The following is a 24,347-nucleotide window of genomic DNA, read 5'->3' on the forward strand; positions in this document are numbered from 1 at the left end:
ATGTCCCCTTTAAATTAATTTTCAATTAATTATTTGCATATTATTATTATTTTTATGAATGACTTGCGCCAAATATTGAAGATAAATCAGACTAAAAAAACTCCAGTAGATTAAAAAGCTTTCTAAACTGAAAAGCTTGATAAAATGACAAGAGAACATTTGTATACATTTTAGGCAAATACTTTGATGATTACTTCGAAAATATCTAGTTTTGACTTATTTCGTATTTTTACTCACAACAGAATTCCTAATACAATTCCATAATATACTACTACTCTAAAACACGAAGAAACATAAAAAGAAAATGACCTTAAACTTTTAAAACCAATAGTATATAAGGACATATTAATAGAGTAACTTACATGTGAATATAAATACGTTGCAATATGTGCCAATGAGCGATCAATAATGAAGATTAATAATTCAAAAGTAGCGCTTATAGCTACAAAACTCAAAGTCCCAAGGTTCCTCGTTTAACACAATGAGGAAGTCATACAAAAATTGTTTGTCCAATGAGAGACAGAAAGCTGAATCTCACGAAAGCGCGAGACAAAACACTCAACGGTCAATCAGGCGAGATCGCGCTGTCACACGCGCGGGACGCGCGATAAACTCTTCGCGCATTTCTGAAATGATGGGTGAGTCTCTTTTCTAACAATAATATACCTGTGTATCAAGATAATCATTAAAAGCTTATTCTAGATATGCTGTATGGTATGGCTAAGACAAAATGATGCGTCTCTATGAAGTTGTTTTAGTCACTTTAGAAACTTCGTGAAGATTGTGACTAGAAATTCGTTCATGTTTACATCAAATTGACTTCCAAATTCGTGTATAGGCTATACGTGTAATACAGCGATAACATTTTGTATTCAAACTTATTTCATTATAAAGCTATATACAGTTGTGGCAAATAAGGTATAAAAATAGCAATAGGGACATATTTCTGTTACTGCAGTCATTTAAGTGACAGTAATAAGGGTTAGATATGAGTAACCCTAACAAGTCGTGCTGGTTAAGGAAGTGGTTTAGAGAAATAGCAACACATTGCTGTTAAAGCGTAAAACCCCTCATCTGATAAATTTACTGGGGCAGATAATGACAAAACATCACACATTGATCGAGAAATAATATCTAATATGCGCCTTTATTAGTTTGTCAATGACTATCTAGCCTATTTTATACCCGCACGTGTCCAATTCAATGCCTTTATGATACTTATATTATATTATGGTCCTATGTTTCAAGCATGCAAAGATGATTCAGGATGTAAGAGCTTGGTGGTTAAGGATTTTTGGTTTGAATGGACTTTGAATCAACCCGAAATGCCTGAAAGAGACACTGAAGGACAATGCAGAAGTCAGCTATCACACCGGTGATAATATCAGTCAAACTTGTCACAACCTTTCTGCACTGTGGCTCAGAAAGGGAAGTAAAATAACAGAAGACTGTTTTGTGCCCTGGCACAGGAAATGTCTGATCTCGAAAGCGAAGCGTAGCTGGATGTTACAGACAGAGATGTGAGTGTAAAGAGTGATGAGAAAGGGAAGTGGAGACTTTGAGGTAGAGGCTGCCCGGGGACAGTATATAATTCAATGCTTGTGTGGTTTTTGTAAATAAGAAAGCTGTCAGGTGCTGAGCACATTGTGCCGATTCTGTTCGTGTTTAAACCAAACGCCCGAACAGTAGATGGTTTCTTTTGTGAATTGTTTCTAGACCATCTGCAAAGTGAAGTTTAATAATACAGTGTTGTTCTGCAGGTTTTAAAGAAATGAAAGGAGGATTAAATGATTGTGAAATCATTGAATTTTTAGAGCAATAGGTGACGAATTCAAGTAGCACAGTTATTGTGTTAGCAGCGCACAGTGTCATGGGTTCGATGCCCGGGCATACATGCACATACATACTGATAAAATTCATCGCAAGTCACTTTGGATAAATGCATCTGTCAAATGCATAAACCTAACACATTCATGTGTAATGACGAGAGGACTGAAATGTCCATACTGTTAGATAGATCACGTATGTCTTTTTATATTCATATCACATAGCTGTGGTTTATGCATACAGACAGGAAATAGTGTTGTAATCATGTGGTTTCATATTAGAATGTTCTCTCTCATTCTCTCTCTCTCTCTCACTCACTCACACCTTATTTAATTCAATGTTTAATAAGGAAATACAGAGTCAAGACTGCACTTGTTTTCTAAACAGAGATATTTATGCTTAAGTCTTTAATGCTAGGCCATTGATTGAATTAAGGTAAGCGAAAGTCGGTTTACTAAAATTCAATTCAATTTGATTTCTATAGCGCTTTCACAATGAAAACATACAGAGAAACAGATAAATCCTAGGACAACAAAACAGAAAAGTACATTAATTTAGCGAGCGGAGTAATGCAATGTATATGTAATGTAACGTAATGTCAAGGGTTTAAAAAAACCCTGTGGGGAAAAGTCCTTGGGAGAAAAAACCCAAACATAGCTGATCCTATAGTATAGGAGATATATGATGACAATTTTGACAATGACAATTTATTTGTATAGCACAATTAAAACAAATGTGCTTTTATATTGAGTACCATATTATAAAAATGTATGGGAATTAAACATTTTAATAATTTAAAATTAAAGGTAAAGGAAGAGGTTGGGTGATCCATTAAAAAAAGAAAATGTTATACGTTAAGATTTATTAAAAATTTAAATGTTTGAAATAAAGGGAAGTGGTCGCTGGTCAGACATCGGTGGGCATCACGATGATGGGAGCTTCATATAGCTTGAATGCATTGCTAGAATGTTAGATGTCATCAATAAAACAGTATGTCAGATTAGATATGATGTCATTTAAAAAGTACAGTATATGGTCTTGCGGCTCTATAAAGTTGTTTTAAGACATTGAAGTTTATAGAAACAGATTTATATTCTTTAAAAAAATATATACTACTCTCAGTACCTAAATATACTGCTAAGGTATACGCAAGTATACTTAAAGTAAATCTTCTGCATATTTGTGGTCTTATTTGCTTTATCGATAAATGTTTGCATTATCTGGTCAGCCACAAAAAAACCGACAAGCAGTAATGGAAAATGTATATCAGTGTGTGCATGTGTAGTTGTCTTTTGAAGTACTGTGTTCGTGCGTAACTGATCTGAGTGCTTTTGTTTTAGTGTTGGACCCACGTGGAGAAGTCGATGTGTGCGGAGAGCAAATAGAGGAGTGTGATAAGAAAATCCAGGAGCTGAATTCACCAAACCTGGTAAGAGCAGATATCTGGTGGGACATTTAGCAGCGTGGGAAATTCTTGAAAACTGAAAAATGAAACTGATTATTCATTATTTACTCACTGTCGTATCATTCCAAGTGTGCTTTACTTTAACTATCTAAAAGAATTAAATAGGTTTTTTTATGCACAATATATAATATGCTTATTTTAAGTTCATCCAACACAACCTTATGGGAATACCTATTATTTGAGATGGCTAATTTGTATCAATCTCATTCGTACGTTTTAATCCGATCTGCTCTGACGTTGGGGATAGGGGCGGGGTTTCATTTATGCTCGTTTTTTTACGATTCGCACTGTACACATTTCAACAAAATCGCTAACACGTAAAATAGATATGCTTTATCATGAGTTTTTGTGTGTGTGTGTAGATGAAACTAAGCTTTTCTTAATCTCATCCTTTTGAATTCATAAAAATAACTTCTTACATCCCGTTTCGATATAATGACTGTTGCCAAATTGTTTTTTGGTATTGTTGCAATATTTCAGTTACAGAGAAATGCTTATGTCAGTAACAGCTTGTCACTTGACACATGACAGTGCCAGTCTGTGGTTAGATTGTTCATTTAACATTCATTTAGCAAGAAGTATGTTTTTTTTTTACCAATGTGTGCAGGAAAATCCATATTCCAGTATATTTACATGCATTGACTCAGATCAGTTTTATCACTTCGGTGCTTACGCTTTTCAGTTCTACATAATGGCGTGTGCCAAAATAGCAAGTGAATAAGGGAGTTTTGAGCATTGTAAAGGGTTGGTAAAGAGCATCACGTATAGTCATTTCTTTGTGCACGGATGCGCAAATAAACAATCACAGATAGCTTTTTTCTCACACTTCTGGTAATTGAAAACAGCCTTTGTTTGCTGGTGCGAAGATGCATCATATTTCCAGGGTGGCGTCAGAAGTTGAAAGCCATGTGGTTTTGGTGGCGAGCGCTGGCCATACCACTGCGACTTCATCAGCGCGTATCAACTCTCATTCTGAGAGTGTTATTGACAAATCCTCAGCACAGCAACCCACGCACTTTTCCGAAATTTGAATGAGGCGGAAATTTTAGAGCTACAGCTCACACAAAGTCTCTCACATGGGGGTCTGAGGTACTTATAGCCATGGTTAAGAGACGCAAACAACTCTTCCTGTTTGAAACTTAAGTGTAACGTTTAAGAGCTAAGCTCTTCCCTGTTGCGGTCTTCATACTGTATGAATAATTGAAATTGATCGTAACACATAAAATTGTAATATCGTTTGTTATGTATCGAGTGCTTGAAATCTTAAATTAGATTTACATTCACTTTTAAAGGGATAGTTCACCTAAAAATTTTTATTCTGTCCTTTTTACTCACCCTCAAGTTGTCAAACTTGTATACTTGTTCTGCTGAATACAAAGTAAGGTATTTAAAAAAAAAAAAAGATCTGGGGCACCATTCACTTTCCCTACAATGGAAGTGAATGGTGCCCCAGATCTGTTTTCAAATTTTTTTGAGTGAACTACATCTTTAAATCTCTTCAATAATTAAATATCTGAACAATGTCATGAGATGCGTATTGATGTATTTTACAGAATATACAAATATGTCTTTTTGCTATGATGGGAAAGTTTCCGTTCTTGATATTTAGTTATTAAAAAAATGTATTCCAAGAAGATTTTCTAACACGTCGTTCCTCGAAGCCGCTTATCTGTGTTGTCAATATAACAGGAAGTGTTTGGCTAGATGCCAATCAGATAAGCCTCTATATGAAATTTCAGTGAAGATGACACGAAGATGAAGATTGAAGATCAGCAGTGCCCACAGCAAAAGAAAAATGTGTCAGATCTCCTTCAGTATTCACCGGCGAAGCGAGGGAAAATATGAATCACGCGTCGACTTTTAGATCGCCCCGGCTTTTGGACCAACGTGCACAATATTATTCCCTTTAGAGAAGAGAGATTTACACTTAGGCCTTGATGTTTACTCATTTCAGTAGACTGAAAAGGGGCCTTCTTATCTTCTGTATTACTCAGCGGTAAGAATAAAGCCTGATATGTTCAATATTAGTCATTGTAAAGGCTTTATTCTTGGAAGAAGTTACCCAGTCTGTGGAACTCGATTCAGTCTGAAACTTACAAACTGAACGTTGCTTTGGCAGCAGATGGCTCGTAGCCAGCACAACCGCTCAAGTCAAATGGAAATCCAAAGCTTTCTGTGTGGGGAATTTCGCTTCTCATCTGCAGAAATTGTTTTATCTTTGTGTCTTCGTTGCTTTTTTGGTATGGTGGGTGTATTATGCATCACATAAACGATTCCCACAAACACTCACTCATGTTTTTCACTTTAAGTAGTTTTATAATATCAGATGATTTAGGTTTACGTTATTATTTTCTATTACATACAAAAAACTGCCTAACCTCCAGTATTATACATTGGACGTCGGACCGATTTTGGTGAAAAGCGATTTTAATAAAAATGAGAGGTCAGGTCTTAAAGCGCTCATAGTGTTGTGGTTTCAATGTCAGTTTCAGTAAATGGACTGCGGTGAAAAGTTTGCAACGCGAATCCTGTTTTTCCTTAGTACTGCACTGTGGATCTTTGTACAAAGTTTTGAAATAATGATCCTTTGATTACATAAACATATTTACCGTGGTTTACCAGCTTCTCTGTCATTCATAAATCATATGTATTGTTACCGAGTGGTCAATCCTGTGACGGCTGGCATTCGTTTTTTGCATACATTGTGTCTTTCATTTCCCACTTGTGGCATGCATTTAACCATGGGTCATTGTCCTCTGTGCCGACGTGTTAGATGTTAGCACTTCCACTTTGCCACAAAGGGTGAATATGCTTTTTCTCTGAATAACGTTTATTAATTTTCCTCTTTCTATGAGCTTTGGTCCTTTTCTTGTTATGCAGTTCACTGTAAAAAAAAAAAATGCAGCATGCAGTTTTGATTTATGATAAGTTGACATAGCTAATAAAGGTTAAAAATAGTTCTAGCTTAATATGTTGATTTGATATTATTTTTTACAGTGTGGCACTGTTAATCCCACTTCACTTTTTTAACTATGATGTAGATAAGGAAGCAGTTCATCGCTCAAATTTTTCCCAGCATTCCTATTTGAAGTCGCGGTTCAACGGAAAATGTCAAGATTTGCGGGCACCCCGCAACTCTCACCCATCCCCTGCCTGTCTTGCAGTAACTGCAAAGTTTCTCATGTTTGCATCACTCGATTTTTTTTATCACAGCGTGTAGTACAGCACCGGTGCAGCCTGTCCTTTGTGAAAACCCCACCAGTGGTTCGGTTTCCCTTCAAACAGGATGTCTGGTTACTTATTGAAAGTGGTGGTGAAAGCCAAAGCTGTTGTGTTTTCAGTGTCACACAGTCTCAATATGACTGCGCTCGCTACGGAGGTGCATGAACACATATTTCACCTGCAATTTTGCATGAGGCTCTGAGAAAATGAATCAGTGAGAGAGATTTATAGGACTGTTTGTGTGAAAGTGAAATTCGATTTACACTGCTTCCTGTAAATGACACAAACTTACCCACATGTATTCATATATTGACTAGCTATATTGTGTACGTGAGTACATTTATTTGTCGCTTAACTATTATGATGGGAACTCCCAAATCGGACAGAAATGAAGAAACTGATATTATGTGCAAAACATATATGTGTTTTTATCCGTGTGTTCGCATCAAACCCACAACCTTTTGTGGTGCCAACCCAATTGAGCAAAAGCAACACAACAGAAATTATTGTAATATCTGTGTGAACATGGGATTATGTGAGATAACATATCCAGGTCATTTTATATCTTAACCTCGTAAGTCCCGAGCTTTGGTTTGTCTTTTAGCTACCAGCTTTTTTGGGGTTAGAAAGAACCAATAAATATAATAACCAAATATTTTTCTTTGAACATGAGCAGTGTAATTGTCCACGTTTGTGTACAACAGGTTCAAGTTACACAGAATTAAGTATTATGGTGCAAACAACAAAAATATTTGATGTCCACGTATGATTTATTAGTCCTCCTGATTTATTAGTACCGTAATGCACCCAGATATGTTATTCATCTTCTTTTAACATTTTTAATAAAAATTGGCTAATATGTATGAATTCGTAAAACAAACGTCATACATTTCAATATATTTTGATTTTGCCCTGTGACATTAGGTTTAGGGTGGGGTATTATTATTGTTGTTTTTTAAAAAAAATAATAATCGTACATTTTTCACCTTATACAAATTAGCCAACTCGTAAAATATGTACAAATTCCTGTAAGATTAGGTTTTTATTCATTCTTATAATTCCTAATGGTGATTTTCAGTATTCAAATATTAATATTAAAAAAATATTTACTGAATTAAAGAAAATTCATGTCATAACTGATTGTGATTTTATAGCATCATTTAAAGGAAGTACAATAAATATTACCAAGATGTATAAAAAGTTTACACTCTAGATCTAGATAATACATTTAACCTCATTAGTCCAAAGATTTGGTTTGTCTTTTTTTCCAGATTTCTTCCAGCTATTTTGGGGTTAGAAAGAACCAATAAATATAATAACCAAATATATTTTTCTTTAAACATGAAGCAGTATATTTGTTCATGTTTGTGTATAACAGGTTCAGGTTACACCGAATTAAGTATTATGGTGCATACAACAAAAAATGTGATGTCCACGTATGTGGACATCCAGGTCTTAGGAGGTTCAAATAAAAAATATATCTTTTACACTCCTCCTCCTGATATATTAGTACAGTAATGCACCCAGATATGTTATTTCTTTTTTTAACAATTTTTAATAATTTTTTTTAATACAAATTGGCTAATATGTATGAATTCATAAAACAAACGTCATACATTTTAACATATTTTGCTTTCGCCCCGTGACATTGGGTTTAGGGTGGGGTATTATTATTGTTTTTTTTCTTATAATAATCGTACATTTTTCACCTTATACAAATTAGCCAACTCGTAAAATATGTACAAATTCCTGTGAGATTAGGTTTTTTTAATTCTTATAATTCCTAATGATGATTTTCAGTATTAAAATATTAATATTAAAAATATTTACTGAATTAAAGAAAATAAATGTCATAACTGATTGTGATTTTGTAGCATAATTTAAAGGCAGTACAAGAAATATTATCATGATGTATAAAAAGTTTACAATCTAGATCTAGATAATACATTTAACCTCCTAAGACCCGAGATTTGGTTTGTCTTTTTTGTTCAGATTTCTTCCAGCTATTTTGGGGTTAGGAAGAACCAATAAAAATAAAAACCAAATATTTTTCTTAGAACATGAAGCAGTGCAATTGTCCACGTTTGTGTACAACAGGTACACGTTACACAGAATTAAGTATTATGGTGCAAACAACAAAATAATGTGATGTCCACGTATGTGGACATCCAGGTCTTAGGAGATTAAAATAAAATAAAAATTATTTTGCACTCCTCCTGATTTATTAGTACCGTAATGCACCCAAATATGTTATTTATCTTCTTTTAACAATTTTTAATACAAATTGGCTAATATGTATGAATTCGTAAAACAAACGTCATACATTTCAATATATTTTGCTTTCGCCCCGTGACATTGGGTTTAGGGTGGGGTATTATTATTGTTTTTTTTTTTTATATAATAATCGTACATTTTTCACCTTATACAAATTAGCCAACTCGTAAAATATGTGAGATCATGTTTTTTTATTCTTATAATTCCTAATAATGATATTCAGTATTAAAATATTAATATTAACAATATTTACTGAATTCAAGAAAATTAATGTCATAACTGATTGTGATTTTATAGCATAATTTAAAGGCAGTGCAATAAATATTACCAAGATGTATAAAAAGTTTACAATCTAGATCTAGATAATACATTTAAATAATTGTAATATATTTATATATTACCGATAGTCATGGATGATATATCCTCTCAATCAAAAGAGAACAGGAAAATGCAAAAAATTTGAGCTCTGTGTATAGAAAATGTAAAGACTACATTAGTACATCATTAGTTTAATGTTCAATATTAATGGTTATTATATGAATTAATAACATTTAGAAAATTAAGTTAATATAAAAACGAAACTATCGTATCGACCGTCTGAATAATCGCTATTTATATATGTGCATCTCGTATATTTGCTTGCAGTATATTAATAAGAATATGAATTTCCTATATATTTTTTTATGAGTATGTTCTGAAAATTATTAGATTTTTGGTGTTGTTTATCTCTTAAACTTGTTTACCTCTTTAGCTTGAGATTAATTTTAAATAGTGCTTTTTTCATTACAACCAAATGTTCATGCTTGTCAGGCTAAAGCTGCTCAATATCGTAATAGTAATGTGAACATCATATATCATAACCTCAGTTGTTTAAATTAACTACAGGTGAATAAAAATGTAACCGTGAAACTTTTTTATCACCAGACCAGCAAGGAGATGGAGAATTCAGTATCTACTAATAACAGTGAGGAGGCATCCAGAACCGACCAATCAGAGAGTGAAGAGAGGACATTTGTGAGCAATCTCTACCGTTTTATGAAGGACAGAGGGACGCCTATCGAGAGAATTCCTCACCTTGGTTTTAAACAAAGTAAGTCCATAAAGTTTCATGCAGCATTACACCATCTAAACCAGTGGTTCTTCGTCGCAAGTAAACCCATATGTATTCGATTTCAAAATGCCTGTAATGATTTCATCTGCTTGGCAGCCAGTGATTCAACACACGGAATGCATTGCGGTCGGGACCCCCGTTGCGAGTAAATCCATATTTAATGCCGTCTGAGTATTTTGAATGACTTTGCATTTATGGTTCTTAAGTAAAAATGCATGATGTGCGCAATTTGTTTAGCGTTTACCAAGTGATGAAACAACGTAACAGCGTATAGCTTTATTTTTTGACCATTGTCTCACGCTGAAACCATTCTTGTGTGACTTGCCAGTCAAGAACCACTGATTTAAAAAAAACATACCATCTATATATATATATCGCTTGGATTTTACCCTAAAAGATGTGTGTTGACATATGCATGGCTCTCTTTCTCATTTTCAGTCAACCTGTGGAAAATCTACAAAGCTGTGGAGACGCTGGGAGGATATGATGCAGTAGGTATCCTCACGCAATCTCGAGCATGCAAACCTCCAGCTGCTTCTTTCACAATCTACCGCTAGGCTATCTAACCTATGGCAAAAATAGGTCTCTCATGTATATCTTACCGATACCTAGCACGGGTATGCCACACCTTCCGCCAACTGCCCAACACTTCAGCCCCCTATGAGGAAGTTGAGAAGAAGGTCATGCTTTTGCCTCATTGCTCTTGCACAGTGGAAACTATGAATGGTTTTAGCTCACACCATTGTTTATAGCAGTGACCGTTATGACCACAATGAGAACAGAGGGTCCATCTTTCATATAGCGCTCTTTGCCCAAACCTGCTACTACAAAGCTTTGTTCTCTCACACTCAAGTTTCCATTCAGTGCGAGGTGCTAAAGTCTTTGTATTTTTTGTGAGCGTGCGTGTGGTCAGACAAAACAATGCCTATCCGTCCACGTGCGATTATAGTCCGAAGCAGTTTGCATCTCTGTTTTTTCTTTTTGTTTTCTAGGTCTGGGAGTGGAAAGTCTGACCCAATGCACTAAAAAGAGTCGGGCTAAAAATGCATTATTGCATAACTCAGACTTTATTTTAGTAACATAACTGAATAACCGATAATCGTTGGTTTCTGTAAACAAAGTCAAACTAAAAGTTGAGAAAAGTACCTCGCCATTATCTGAATTTAGCAAACAGTCAGGGCGGTATTAGCATATTAAGAGTGAAAACCTTTATAGGCCTGTGAAAGTTAATTTAGGGTATGTTCTTCGACACATAAGAGGCAACCTCTGAAACTAACTAGTGACTAATCTGAAGTTCCACAATGACAAAAGCTGATCAGACTGATAACGCAATGCACGCAATACACACTTGCAACATAATATGTTTTTCCCCAAGTATGATATTTTGTATTATTTTTTCCTTTGCATCATTTGCCCATAAAGTTACACTGAAGAGACATGAGAGTTGACCAGTAAGCAAGCAATTGTGAACTAAATACAGCCCAATCTAAGCCTTAGACCTTATACGCCCATCAGCCATTAGCTGAATGTCTGATACCTACGACGCACTTAACTGGAAACACTTCAGCAGATTCAAAGCCGTCCCCTGATTGGTTAAATCCTACTGGATTTACGGGAAACGTGCATGAACAGTTCTCAAAACAGTCCGCTTTGGAAACAACACAAAGCTGTCTGATCGGAAAAAAAGCTATCATGTCTGAATCGGTGACAATGACAATTCATTGGTCGACTAAATTCTGAATTCCTAAAAGTATGCAAGGTTCACGGCTTAAACGTTTTTGTAAACTTCAGTCATGCACACCTGTCTGTTACTGTGGGGACATTTCTGCATCCCTAAATATAACAGGGCACAAAACGAAATGTAATTGGTTGCATTACCCATCAGTCATTTAGCCTCTTAGGAAGTTGCCTGATTTACTAAGGGCCAGATTTACTAACAGCTTGCGCCAGCGCAAACCATCATTTAGCGTTAAATAATAACTGTCAGGATTTACTAAAGACGCGCAGTGTATAATTAGCGCTGAAAAGGTGTGGTCTAGTTATTTTTGCGACTGACCTTATTGAGTATGCATTTGTTGGAGTTCGAGGGAGGAGATTATTTAAATGATTCACGCAACGCAATTTACTAATGTTGTGCATGTGTTATGACTGCTATTTGCGCCATTATTTAACGCCGAAAAAAGCATGTCTTAATTACTTTGCGCTCGAAATGACTGCAATTATTGCAACAAAAAAAAGAGGCATCACAGAGAGCAGAGGACACATTCTTTTCCGTGTACTATGGCTTCGTTAGTTGGGATTACACACCCCAAATTTTTTGCTGCGATGTCCTAAACTCAAGCTTATTTTTGACCCTGAACTAATTTGCACTGCTGTTTGTAGATAGTGTTGGTCATTATGGAAATCAGCTGTTGCGCTTGTGTTATTTAATTTGCTTTTTTTTGTAAAAAACCCGAAGATATTACCACTCCCATTGGTCCTTTTTGGAATTTTTCACGCTAAATTGCCCCGTTTAGTAAATCTGGCCCAAGATGCTTCAAATCCCCATAAAACACATTTTGGTTCACATTGTAGAAACATGGTGACTGAGGGAGCATACTAACAACTTTGTTTTTCGCAGGTCACAGCCCGTAGGCTATGGAAGAATGTGTATGATGAGCTGGGTGGGAGTCCAGGCAGTACTAGCGCAGCCACCTGTACACGCAGACATTATGAAAGGTAAACTTACTTAATTATTAGCTTACTAGCTCTTTCGAAATTGGTCAGAAAGGGAACTATTAGAAATACCCTACAGAAACAACCAACCAGAACACCTTAGCAACTGCTTTCGAATGCTTTGGCAACCACTCGGAACACCTTTGCAACTGTTTTGCAATGTTCAGACTGCCAATCAAAACACATTTGCATCATGGTGCTGATGTTTGCATAGGCAAGCACCCGACTGTAACCCACATTAACCATATGAGCATCTTGACTCAGTGTTAGCCAAGACTCCTACAGTGAAACTTTCTTTGTGCAGGTTGGTGTTGCCTTTTGAGCGACAACTGAGGGGAGAGGAGGACAAACCGCTCCCACCCGCCAAACCTCGCAAACAATACAAGAGAAGCCCTGAGAACAGGGGGAGTAAGACAGAGAACAAGAAGAAGAGAAAAATGGAGAGAGAAGAATGTGAGGTGGGCAAACTTTCGGTAAAACCTCTTGCAGATATAAAATGAGGGCTGGGTGATATAATGAAAGAATGAATAACAAATACGTGTCTGTTTTGCTTTGGTTCATAGGATAAGGTAGGATCCGAACATTGCAGTGATAGAGGGATATGTTCCCATCTTAGTCAGTGGGCAACATTCTCCGATCGTCCAGATGCTGACCAGTCCCCAACAGCCCCGGTCCATGGTACCCACCCTAGCACGTGCTCAAGGGAGAACCCCTTCCTTCAGACTCCGACTCCGTCCGAGGTCATCTCCCCTTTGGAGAAGAAGAAGAGACTGGCTCAGGCCAGTCTTTCAGTACCTTTATCTGGAAGTACAGATGATGGGACAGAACTAGAGAGACCTTCTGTGATTCAGCTTTCCCACTCCTCCCAATCCCCTACTTGCCCATCCTCGACTCGTACCCGGCACTCTTCCGATGGCTCACCTCTTCCTGTCTCATCTCCATCTTCTTCCTTTTCCCGTAGCCCCTCTCCTTACTCAGTCTCTTCTGAAGACTGCATAGCTGTGACAACCCAAAAGTCCCCCGTCAAAGAGACAGAGAATAAGACACCATCCCGTGTATCCACTGTCCCCACGTCAGAAGCTAGTAGCACCGGAGTTTGCAAACCCCTCAGCTTTTACCCCAACAGCAAAGAACTCCCCAACTACCACCGCCATCATTACCAGGAATTCCTGTCAGCTGAAGCACATTCCGAAAAGGCCCGGAGGAGTCTTTCGGCGTGGAAAACCAGCACCAGACTTGCTTCCCTCAGGCTACCCTCACCTGCCTCATACAACACCAAAGCCTACTGGGTCCCTCATGTCTCTAGCTTCTCCAAAGTCTTGCCACGTGACCCACGTTTGTCACTACAGCCTGGATTTAAACAGCACATGCCTTACCACCAGCACCTCCTTAAAAGGCCCACTACGGATGAAGCCTACTTGAGGAAGATGCCAGTGGCACCTTCACTTCGTATTACGGACAAGGAGAAGTCAAAGTCAATGTTGCCCAAGCCCCTGCCAACTCAGCAGTACCTTTTCCACCACCATAGTGGTCTGACAATGCCTTACCTCCCAGCCTTAGAGAGACCTCGGGGAGACTTGAATGAACAGTTGAAAGGTCTACCACTACAACCTGTACTTCTTCCTACCCATCTAACCATCCCTCCAGCTACGCATTCCATGCATTGCCCACCAGTGGGAACATCTTTTCCTGGTCCATATGAGGCCGCTTTGCCTTCGTATACTTACCCATTACCGCTCTGGCATCCACCCGCAGGGTACAGCATGGCAGGGCTACAGCCTTACTGATCTAATGTGAAACTGCTGGTCCTTACGGTCTAGATTTTTTAGTGCTCTCAGGACTAATGTTAGCAAAAAATGACCTTATTTATTTTCTTTATACACATTGATTGTCTTTCTAGTCTTTGTAATACTGTATTTTACCAAATTGTATTGCTTACAAATTTGTTCGAAATTGAGTTAAAGGGGACATTTCACAAGACTTTTTAAAGATGTCAAATAAATCTTTGTTGTCCCCAGAGTACGTATGTGAAGTTTTAGCTCAAAATATCATATAGATAATTTATTATAGCATGTTAAAATGTACACTTTGTAGGTGTGAGCAAAAATGTGCCATTGTGGGTGTGTCCTTTAAAATGCAAATGCGCTGATCTCTGCACTAAATGGCAGTGCCATGGTTGGATAGTGCAGATTATGGGGCGGTATTATCCCCTTCTGACATCACAAGGGGAGCCAAATTTCAATGAGGTATTTTTCCACATGCTTGTAGAGAATGGTTTACCAAGCTAAGTTACTGGGTTGATCTTTTTCACATTTTCTAGGTTGATAAAAGCACTGGGGACCCAATCATAGCACTTGGAAAAAGTCAGATTTTCATGATTTGTCCCCTTTAAGGCTTGAAATGGGCTTTGTGACATCTGTTCTGTTTTGTGACAAAGTCCCCTGGTTAAATTTTGTCCTTTTTCAGAGAAACAAGTGTGTCAAAATTGTAGTAACATGTTTGACGGGCTGGTGTATAAACTGTAAAGTATTTTTTCTCAGATTCAATGTTTGCATAGTTACTGCACTTTGCCTTTGTAGGGCAGAATACATCAAATTAATCCCCAATCTACCGTTTTGTTCTTTTAAATACGTTTTTGGTACCTAGGAATATTACCCAAGTAAAATTGATTATTATTGTAATTTTTGACAACGATATTTAAGAATATTACATATTTTCATTGCGTATTTGCGAAAGGATGAACACGGTTAAACAAAAATTATTTTATATCAATTATTTTTTTATAACAAAAGGTAATTTTTGCTTACCTTACCTAGTCCTTACCAGGGCTCGTTTATATTAATGTAAAAATGGGACATTCTCAAAACCACATTGTTTTCATAATCTTATTTTAAACCTTTTCTATTTTTTACTTTATATTTCTGTATCATGCCACTGATGGAAGTTTGTTGACAATGCACGAGCAATTTGAAAACTTTCTTTGTACAATTGTATAAATAAATTCTGTCTGTCAAATGTAGGTTCTCAAGACAATGCATGCAAATTAATTCAAACATTTCTGCTTCTGAAATGCACGCATGAGAAAGCAAAAAAATGCTGTAATATGCCACATTTATTTAGATGCATCAAAAAGGTCAAAATTTTAATTCAAGACTAACAAAGTAAATGTAACGTACTGTACTTTGAGTCCCACACAATAAGGAATGCAGTGTATGTGTACACATATTTGAAAAGCAAAGCAGAGACAACTCCAGTTGACATCATCTTACTTGCTACAATGTCCAAACTTTTGTAATACTTATTGTAGTTGCAGGTTATAAGTAACAGCTTATGTAACAGGACAAAGAACATATTTAATATATTTCATTAAATTTGGAATGTTGTTAGAAACTTCAAAATGTGCAAACTGCAAAGTTTTTGCAAACAATATGGTATGTAAACTATTCATCTTAAAATATTTAAGGCATAGTTCACCCAAAAATGAAAATTTTGTCATCATTAACTTTCTCATGTTGTTACAAACCTGTATAAATTTTTTTGTTCTTCTAGTGAACACAAAGAAAGATATTTTGAGGAACCCGATCACGAGTCCCATTTGTGTATATAGTAAGAAAAAAATAATACTATGGAAGTGAGTAAATACTGACAAAATTTTCATTTTTGGGTAAACTATCCCTTTAAGGAATGAAACCAAAATTTATGTTGCGGGGGGAAGTTATAGCTTTCCAAGTGTTGCCTTTTCAGACTAAATATTGCATTGGTTTATTTTAACATTGTAAAAAATACCTGACTAGTCCCCTATATAGTGCACTTCAAGTGCACAATCTACAGAATAGCAAAGCAGTAAGTTGTGAATATGCCAGACATCTATGGTGTTTCAGGGTCAGTCGGGAGTGTTTGGCTACCTATGCTGTGCAGTGTAGATGTCTATTTAATGGGGTAACTCGTGTGGAACAAGTTTGTAGTAGGCGCCACAAGATGGGCAGCGCTGAGCCTCACCCTCATGTAGCCAAAACCAGATCACTGCTGTGTTGTCTTCCTCACAAACACAAAAACACAAGAATATAATGCATCACACTAACAGCATAGCTTTGACTTTTATCATTTTTAAGGGTGAAAATATACAGTACCAGTGTTGTTTCCTAAATTACTATATGAGGGCTATCAAGATAGTTTAGCGTTTTCTGGCAAGTTTTGTGTGCATAATAAAGCAAGATCAGCAAACTGCTTCCAACAATCACAAGTGCAGACAGTATAAAAGATTGATTGTGTAATGTTCAAAACACTATAATGGGTCAATAATTCATCTCTCATGTTTTTATGTTAAACATGTTTTTGCTGTTGATTATGGGTGTCATATACCAATTTGTTGCATAGTATGAGTGCAATGACAGATTACACGAAAAACTGCAGGTTGTAAGCAATAAAGCAAATAGAAATCTATAGAGACCGTACTGTGACTCACAAACACAACCAATCATCCTCTTCTTGTTAACTGAGGGGACGATATGGGGGTCTTGTTTAGAGCCAGCATACTCCTTCGGTTTTAAAATGCTATATGGATCCTGTTGGAGAAAAGACAGTATTAACTCTTTAAATTCACAGTGCGCTCTTTATTTGATCACATCATATATACAACATACTTACAGCTCCTTTTCTGGCAGCTTGCAACACAATCTTCTCGAGACCGGTGGCTTGCTCTTCATCTGATGGGATACCTAAATACGAAATCAAGTTTATATTATGTTTATATTATTTAACTTTTTACCATTTAATCATAGTTTTTGTTTTGAAAATGAGGTCCACATGGGTACACACAATGAAAGATGATAAGCTACGTTTACCGTGTTAGCATATTATAAACTTCTTTTTCCCCAACTTTAACACTATTGTTTTGTTGCATTTGAAGAATATTATATACATTATTTAGTGTGTTATTGTGGCATTATTGTACCCGGCGTACATGTACATTCAGTTCTTTAGGATGACAGTAACGTAATTGAACAACAATAATTAAGAAGATTAAGGGTTAACGTGAGTTCCCTGAGAAAACTGCACAATAGAAATGTCCATGCATTTAACTTTCATGCGTTTACTTTGCGTCTAATTCAAATCACCACATGCATTCAAGCAGCTAAATGGCAAGATGAACTTATATTAAGATGTGGCAGACAAACACTGTAGCAATAACAACGAGCAGCTACTATTTAAACTGATCGCCTGTTTGATTCAGAATAGGCATACGTCTTTCAAACACACTTTTACCTCCAGATGCCAGTCCTCTAAAAGCGACCTGAGGAGGAAAAGGCCGACGACTGTAAATAACACGAGCCGCTGATCTGAGGAAAAGCCTGCCTGCCATTCTAACGACAAAAACTTACACAAACACAGCTGCTGCTGCTGTGTGTTTCATAAGAAAGATAAGCGCATGAAAGGCGCAATGCTGACATCTAGCGTCCTGGACGACTGGTCAAAATCTGAAATGTTATTATTTATTATTTATTTGTAATTTCGTATTTATAAATAATTATTTTTTTTAAATGAGTGAAAAACATTTTTAATCCAATAAATATTATATTATATAACACATCATTAAATACGTGCATATGTATATATTATTATATACTACATATTAGCCTATATTTTCCTATAATATAAGTATTTTAAATCACAGTTGTGTGTCGTTTAGAGTTACAGTCAGTTCTCGTAAAATTTTGTAATTTTGTCTGAATGTTGGATTTATTTTTATGCTTTCTGCGTAAACGTGCGCGACTTCACCCAGCTCGAACACATAGTGACGTCATCACCGCATCCTGTCTTCCTGGCGCGAAATTCTCCATCAGAAAGTTCACGCGTTGATCGCGCTTGAGAATGTAAACATCCGAAAGTCTGACATTTAGTTGTCGGGTTTTTTGTTCATATGTCTGCGCAGACGTCTGAATGACTCCTGTAATTATTCGAGTCTCTTAAGACGAAAAAAGACGTATACTTTATACTTGTTTGGATAAAGCGCACTTCTGGCTTTGGATTAATACAGGTGATCTATTTTGCGATCACGAGTGTATTGCGATGGCAGATGTGTTATCAGATACGAGTGATGTTAGTGGAGGAGAGGAGAGTCAGGAAGATGTGATGACTCCAGCAGAGCTCATCGCCAAACTGGAGGAGGTATGGACATTTAATATACAGTACACAATGTAACACGTGCTATTCATACAAGCTCGCAAAATTAAAGTCATATAGAAGTACGTTATGAAGGAAATGAAATGAATGTTAATTTCTTAAATGTGTCTATTATGAAGATGTGAACCGTAATCCTATGTTTCAGGCTTGGCTTAATGAGAAGTTTTCTCCTGAACTGCTGGAGAACAAATCTGAGTTGGTTGAATGTGTGATGGAGCAGCTGACACATATGGAGGCGTGTCAATGATGCCATAAGATGTTAAGTGATATGTAAATAAATACTGTGTTTGATTACAGACAGTTTGTTTTTCCTGTGTGTGTGTGTGTGTGTGTGTGTGTGTGTGTGTGTGTGTGTGTGTGTGTGTGTGTGTGTGTGTGTGTGTGTGTGTATGCATGCAGGAGGAAAATCTTCAGAGAGTGAGAAAAGGTGACTTGAAGGCCAGCATTCACCGTATGGAGATCGATCGCATACGCTTTGTTCTAAGCAGCTATCTCCGCTCAAGACTGCAGAAGGTATTTAAGTAATGAAGATGAAAATACTTAATAATGCTTACAAAGACATTTGTCTGCTGTAAATAAACAAATTAAATGTCCTGTTCGGTGGCAAATATTTATGGATTAGCCTTCAAAGGCTTACGAATTTATGAGTACCAGCCCACAAATATCTTGAGTCTCTACAGTCCTTTACATTATATGTCTTTAAGAAAACTGTTAGTTCCAGTTCTTGATTCTGATTGGTCAATAGTTGTGTTTTATTTGCGATAAATCACAGTCATGACCAGACGCGGCTGCACCCAGCAATTCAGGGTAGTTAAAGGCGGGGTGCATGATCTTTGAAAGCCAATATTGACATTTAAAAAAATCTAAACAAACACGTCCCTACCCCAATAGAATCTGGACCTTTTTTTGATAGACCCGTTCCACACATACGCAACCCAGGCAACGATGTTGGTTAGTAGACACGCCACTTACTGCTGATGGCTTCGGGATCTAGTAGGTCATCCTCGCCTACTATATAGTCGTTTTTTCAGCGCAAGGAAGACTTGCGGTACATTCACAAAGGGCGTAAGCGTTAACGCTTCCCATTCACTTTTAATGGGTGACGTCATGCGTTGCCGAACTGAATTGTGGATCCGTCGGCGCCGCGTCACTGCCGTTGCTCACAACAGAAGTTTAACATTTCTCAACATTTCTCAACTTTTTTACCTCAAAATAACGGTTCCAAAAAGTTTAAGTCCTTCATCCACTCGAAACAGTGTGAACGGCACTTTCACATTCGCTTTGCAGCCCTCTATCGGCCAAAACCGCACTAAAGAAGTTTCCAACCGTCGCGGTCCTGTAGTTCGAGTAAAAACTACAAAAACTTGCTTTACGGCAGACCTACAATCCAATCAGAGCCAGCTTTGCTGCAGTATGCTAAATTATTTACGACAGTGGTAATGGACAATTCCGTTTCTAACCTATAGGGGGAGCAAAGAGCAAAAACTCTTTAGTGTTGCTTTAAGATGCGTGTGCAGCAGGCACTTATTTTGATAAGACACGTGATGCGCATGGTTCACATGACATGCCGAACACATATTTTGACATGACGAGCAACACACATGATGGGCTGTTGTAACATGGTTCGCATCGTGCGCCCTTGAAAAAGAAGTCACCAGATTTTACTTCATGAAAGTTACATTGATACATATTTAATATTTGTATTTTATATTTAAACTGAGTGGACCTCGGTCCTTAATGCCTTCTCTCAAATTACGTAATTTACATTGACATTATAACAATATTACATTGACAAATGACATTATATTAGTGGTTAAGCAGATTACATTGCGTTTTTTAAATCATGGATCGAATAATTTTCATAACTGTTTAGGGCTGCACGATTTGGGTAATTTTTCCCATTGCGGTTATTGATGCTAATATTGCGATGTGCGATTGCGATTATACTAAATGGTATCATAAGTCAACTTGATGGGTTTTAAGGAAAATCCACACAAAGTTTAGCTACAATGTGTATTTGTAAAACTGCTCAGTGTCAGTAATCCTAAATCCAAAATACCGCCATACAACAGACGTAGAGGTTTTTTTTAGCTACCAGATCACTGTCAACCTCCTCTGCATCCATCTTCGCTCTGGTATAAGTGACAACGCACACCACACACGTGCATGCCACACGTGCACTGCCTTTTTTGTTCGTTTTTCTTTCTTTTTTTAAACAGCAAGGAAAATCATCAAACTGTTATCAGAAAGTCTGTGTTAACAAGTCCACACATTTATTTATTTAATATAATTGCAACATTTTGCTGTCATATAATCGCAACAGGCTGACATCACGATTGCGATGCGATAAATTGTGCAGCACTATAACTGTTTTATAAAAGCAATGAGGTAGTTCTGTATTGTGAATAAGTCACTGCTGAAGGGGTTGCATTGACTTCGCTTCACATTGTGCCTAAGAAAGAATTAAAGTATAAATAAACAAGATGTTTATTTGGTATTTCACAGGCTAAACTGGGTTTTGGCGTCGGAGCCGATGGTGTAGTGGACTGTGCTCCAACACATGGTGCAGATACACTTCTGCCGACCCGAGTTCAAATCCTGGATCCAGGTCGTTTGCCAATCCCATACCCCTCTCTTCATCGTCTCCTTAATTACTATCGATCCAATAAAGGAAAAAATGGCCCAAAAAATAACAAAAAAAAAGGGTTTTGGCTATTGAAAACAATAACGGTCAAGTTTTTGCTAGCAGTTAAATTTTATCTATTGTTCATAACTGACCAGCCAAATATAAATTATAACAATTGGTAAGACATAGACAAATTTATCCAAATTAAATAAACTCTTCTATATATTTAAAAAATATACTTCCGGAAAAAAAACGTCCGGTTGCCAATCGTGTATTATAAGCAAAAAAACGATTTATGGCCGGTCAACAGGTGCATCCCTAAAATGCAATATTTGTATTTTAGATAAAAGCATCTTCCAGATCCGTTCATTTTTAATTGAACTGTATACATAAAATACACAATTCTTTCTTCTCCCTCAGATAGAAAAGTTTTTTCCTCATGTTTTGGAGAAAGAGAAGTCACGTGCGGACGGGGACCCTTCGTTTTTGTCTCCTGAGGAGTTTGCTTTCGCTAAAGAGTGAGTGAATTCATTCAGAATCATCTTCACAGTCATATTATTCATACTTCCTATTGCATTGTCCTGTAATTTACTGCAAGTGATTATTGTATCTTATTTGTGTAGGTATCTGGCCAACACAGAGGTGTATCTGCGTGCTGTAGCTTTAAAACACATGCCACCAAACCTTCAGAGCATTGACATGCTGAAAGCAGGTGAGCACCAATAAGAAATTATTTTATAGGAATATTTTCAAGATTGTCGTTTTGATTTTGTTTATCCAACATATGCAATCTTCTTGAATGACAAGTATGTTTGTGAACCAGAAAATAACGGGAGCAAAGTTGTTTTGAAGCAGATAATTGCCTCATGTAGCAATTGACTAACACGTTTGTGTGTGTTTGTTTGTTTGGTGTGGAGTTCCTGAGCCGTGCCTGGACTCGTTTGTGTTCCTGAGAGTGAAAGAGAGACAGGAAAATATCCTTGTGGAGCCTGAAACAGATGAGCAGAGGTATAAACAAGACATCCAAAAAATGCTCTGTTCCAAAACCTATTGAGATGATCTAGACTGCATTTAAGGCTTTGTAGGTGTAAACCAATTGTCACACACAAACTAGAGGTCTTCTTGGGTCCAAAGAAATGTATCTGACACAAAATGAGGCGTGTTATCCGAATCCGGCGTGCATAAATAAATTTTTTTTTAAGAAAGACACGACCCGAGACAAACCCAAGAAAGTTAGACACAAGTCTGACCCAGTTGCAATTTTTTGAACTCGAATGTAAACAACACCAACGTGTGTGCAGTTTGCAGCCCCACATGCACCAGTCAGACAGAAAACAAACCCCGGTGGCATCCAATTTGGCCTGCTGCTTCATTTATTTTCATTTGTTATCTGGTGATGACACCAAAGTAACCGCTAAAATGTGCATTCAAAATTGATTGACAGGTCTGTCTCAACTAAAATTAACCTACCGCCAGCTACATAATGTCGCAAGCCCTCTTGGCAAGCAGATGAGGGGTTGGAAAAGGGCTCGCACACACGCAAGATAATTTGTGTCTTCTCACTTTTATTTGAAATTACCCGAGGCCATGAATATTATACTTGAGGCACACGCTTTGATCTTGGGTCAGACTACTGGTTTTCGGATCTAAGTAGACTCCTGACGACCTCAAATACAGACCATGCCCTGCAAGCTACTCTTGCTTGGTGTGCAATGCATGATTGACTATTAACAGAGTTACTAGTATGCTATGCATAGTTGCTAGTAATACTTTTTTGCAATATGGTTGAAGCAGAAATTTGCTTTATTACCAAACACAAAGTTCAATGATTAATAAAGTGGCTTTAAGGTCATTGGCAAAGTGTTTGGGCCTACTCTTCAGTTGTCTAAATAAAGTGTTATCATATCAGGGGTAGTGGCTCTTTTATAATAGTAATTTTTTCATGTTTTCCACATGTCTTTCTTCTTACACTCTCTGTTTTGTCTTCCTCAGGGAGTATGTTGTGGATTTGGATGAAGGTTCTCAGCATCTGATGCGTTATCGTACTATAGCGCCTCTAGTGGCCAGCGGTGCAGTGCAACTTATTTAGCACAGGAACAGAATGGACAGAAGTATGAATGACGTCTGTACTCGTTCTTCTCATTTTCAACTCCACGTCTGTCTGGCTGGATCAGTGTTGTTAATATTAACAAAACAGTATGATATTAAAAGCTTGTAGTATAGTTCACACCCTACCTAGGGTGTATTTAATCTGTACTTGCAAGCTTTGTCATATTTTGACTACTCTGGTATTGCTGTATGACGCTTGAAACCCTCCCTTTGAAACGGAAGCTGTGGTTTTCTCTGTAAATGGGAAGTTGTGGGTTGGTTTACATGATTGTGGGTTGTTTTTTTTTGTTTTTTTTTTTATGGTCAGCGGGCTTGTGCTGCTGTTCTGGAATCAAATTGTCTTGTATATATTTTCACTTATAAATACATTTTTGAGGTGAAAATAATTATGTATAACAAATTTTGTGCATACGTTGTGCAAATATTAATTGTCATGACATTAAAGTTAAAGGAACAGTATGTAAGAAATGTATATCAATGAATCATAAAATGGCCCTGATATGTCACTAGACATTAAGAAATCATTTTCATTTCAAATACTTATATTACTGACAACAGTGGTCTGGCCAGGATATTGTCATTTAAAAAGTGGAGTTGGAGCCATCAACTGATGTTTATGTTTTCATTTTGTGTATTGGCCACCAGTTGTGTGATTGCAGTACCAGTTTTAGCCACAAGTTTTGTGATCGCAATACCAGTTTTGGCCACAATCCTACATACTGTTCCTTTAATATATACAGTGGAAAGAACCATTCTCCCACTTGGAGATCATGGAGGGGTCTGGGGTTGTCATCGTGGGTGCGTGTCCACTGTGA

The 24,347-nt window shown here is 37.0% G+C and overlaps 3 protein-coding genes across 3 annotated transcripts; 2 read left to right on the forward strand and 1 right to left on the reverse strand.

Annotated features, from left to right (window-relative positions):
- Positions 1-525: 525 nt before the first annotated feature.
- On the forward strand, positions 526-14,929 carry arid5a (AT-rich interactive domain 5A). Its single transcript, XM_055167685.2, has 7 exons — positions 526-638; positions 3,168-3,256; positions 9,713-9,878; positions 10,338-10,390; positions 12,520-12,617; positions 12,919-13,072; positions 13,178-14,929. Exons 1-7 carry the CDS (start codon positions 632-634, stop codon positions 14,399-14,401), a joined length of 1,791 nt encoding a protein of 596 aa, XP_055023660.2. The 5' UTR covers positions 526-631; the 3' UTR covers positions 14,402-14,929.
- A 779-nt stretch (positions 14,930-15,708) lies between these two features.
- Positions 15,709-18,037, reverse strand: cox5bb (cytochrome c oxidase subunit 5Bb). Its single transcript, XM_073867565.1, has 4 exons — positions 17,880-18,037; positions 17,262-17,332; positions 17,075-17,179; positions 15,709-16,653 (listed from the first exon to the last, which is right to left on the reverse strand). Exons 1-4 carry the CDS (start codon positions 17,974-17,976, stop codon positions 16,546-16,548), a joined length of 381 nt encoding a protein of 126 aa, XP_073723666.1. The 5' UTR covers positions 17,977-18,037; the 3' UTR covers positions 15,709-16,545.
- Positions 18,038-18,547: 510 nt separating this feature from the next.
- On the forward strand, positions 18,548-23,653 carry gins4 (GINS complex subunit 4 (Sld5 homolog)). Its single transcript, XM_073867566.1, has 7 exons — positions 18,548-18,782; positions 18,943-19,032; positions 19,200-19,310; positions 21,844-21,941; positions 22,047-22,135; positions 22,341-22,431; positions 23,416-23,653. The coding sequence occupies exons 1-7, from the start codon at positions 18,684-18,686 to the stop codon at positions 23,510-23,512; spliced, it is 675 nt and encodes a 224-aa protein (XP_073723667.1). The 5' UTR covers positions 18,548-18,683; the 3' UTR covers positions 23,513-23,653.
- The last annotated feature ends 694 nt before the right edge of the window (positions 23,654-24,347 follow it).

Source organism: Misgurnus anguillicaudatus, chromosome 5 (assembly GCF_027580225.2).
Source record: "Misgurnus anguillicaudatus chromosome 5, ASM2758022v2, whole genome shotgun sequence".
In the NCBI taxonomy this organism is placed as follows: domain Eukaryota; kingdom Metazoa; phylum Chordata; class Actinopteri; order Cypriniformes; family Cobitidae; genus Misgurnus; species Misgurnus anguillicaudatus.

Bases quoted from the DNA above. Each gene is read 5' to 3' on its own strand.
- gins4 (XM_073867566.1), top strand. From the start codon at position 18,684: ATGGCAGATGTGTTATCAGATACGAGTGATGTTAGTGGAGGAGAGGAG. The intron at 21,942-22,046 runs GTGAGTGAATTC...TTATTTGTGTAG, and splicing joins GAGTTTGCTTTCGCTAAAGA to GTATCTGGCCAACACAGAGG. The intron at 22,432-23,415 runs GTATAAACAAGA...TGTCTTCCTCAG, and splicing joins CCTGAAACAGATGAGCAGAG to GGAGTATGTTGTGGATTTGG.
- arid5a (XM_055167685.2), top strand. The intron at 3,257-9,712 runs GTAAGAGCAGAT...TTTTATCACCAG, and splicing joins AGCTGAATTCACCAAACCTG to ACCAGCAAGGAGATGGAGAA. The intron at 12,618-12,918 runs GTAAACTTACTT...TTCTTTGTGCAG, and splicing joins ACACGCAGACATTATGAAAG to GTTGGTGTTGCCTTTTGAGC.
- cox5bb (XM_073867565.1), bottom strand. From the start codon at position 17,976: ATGGCAGGCAGGCTTTTCCTCAGATCAGCGGCTCGTGTTATTTACAGT. The intron at 17,333-17,879 runs GTAAAAGTGTGT...TTTCGTATTTAG, and splicing joins TAGAGGACTGGCATCTGGAG to GTATCCCATCAGATGAAGAG. The intron at 16,654-17,074 runs TCACAGTACGGT...TGTGTTTGTGAG, and splicing joins TGATTGGTTGTGTTTGTGAG to GAAGACAACACAGCAGTGAT.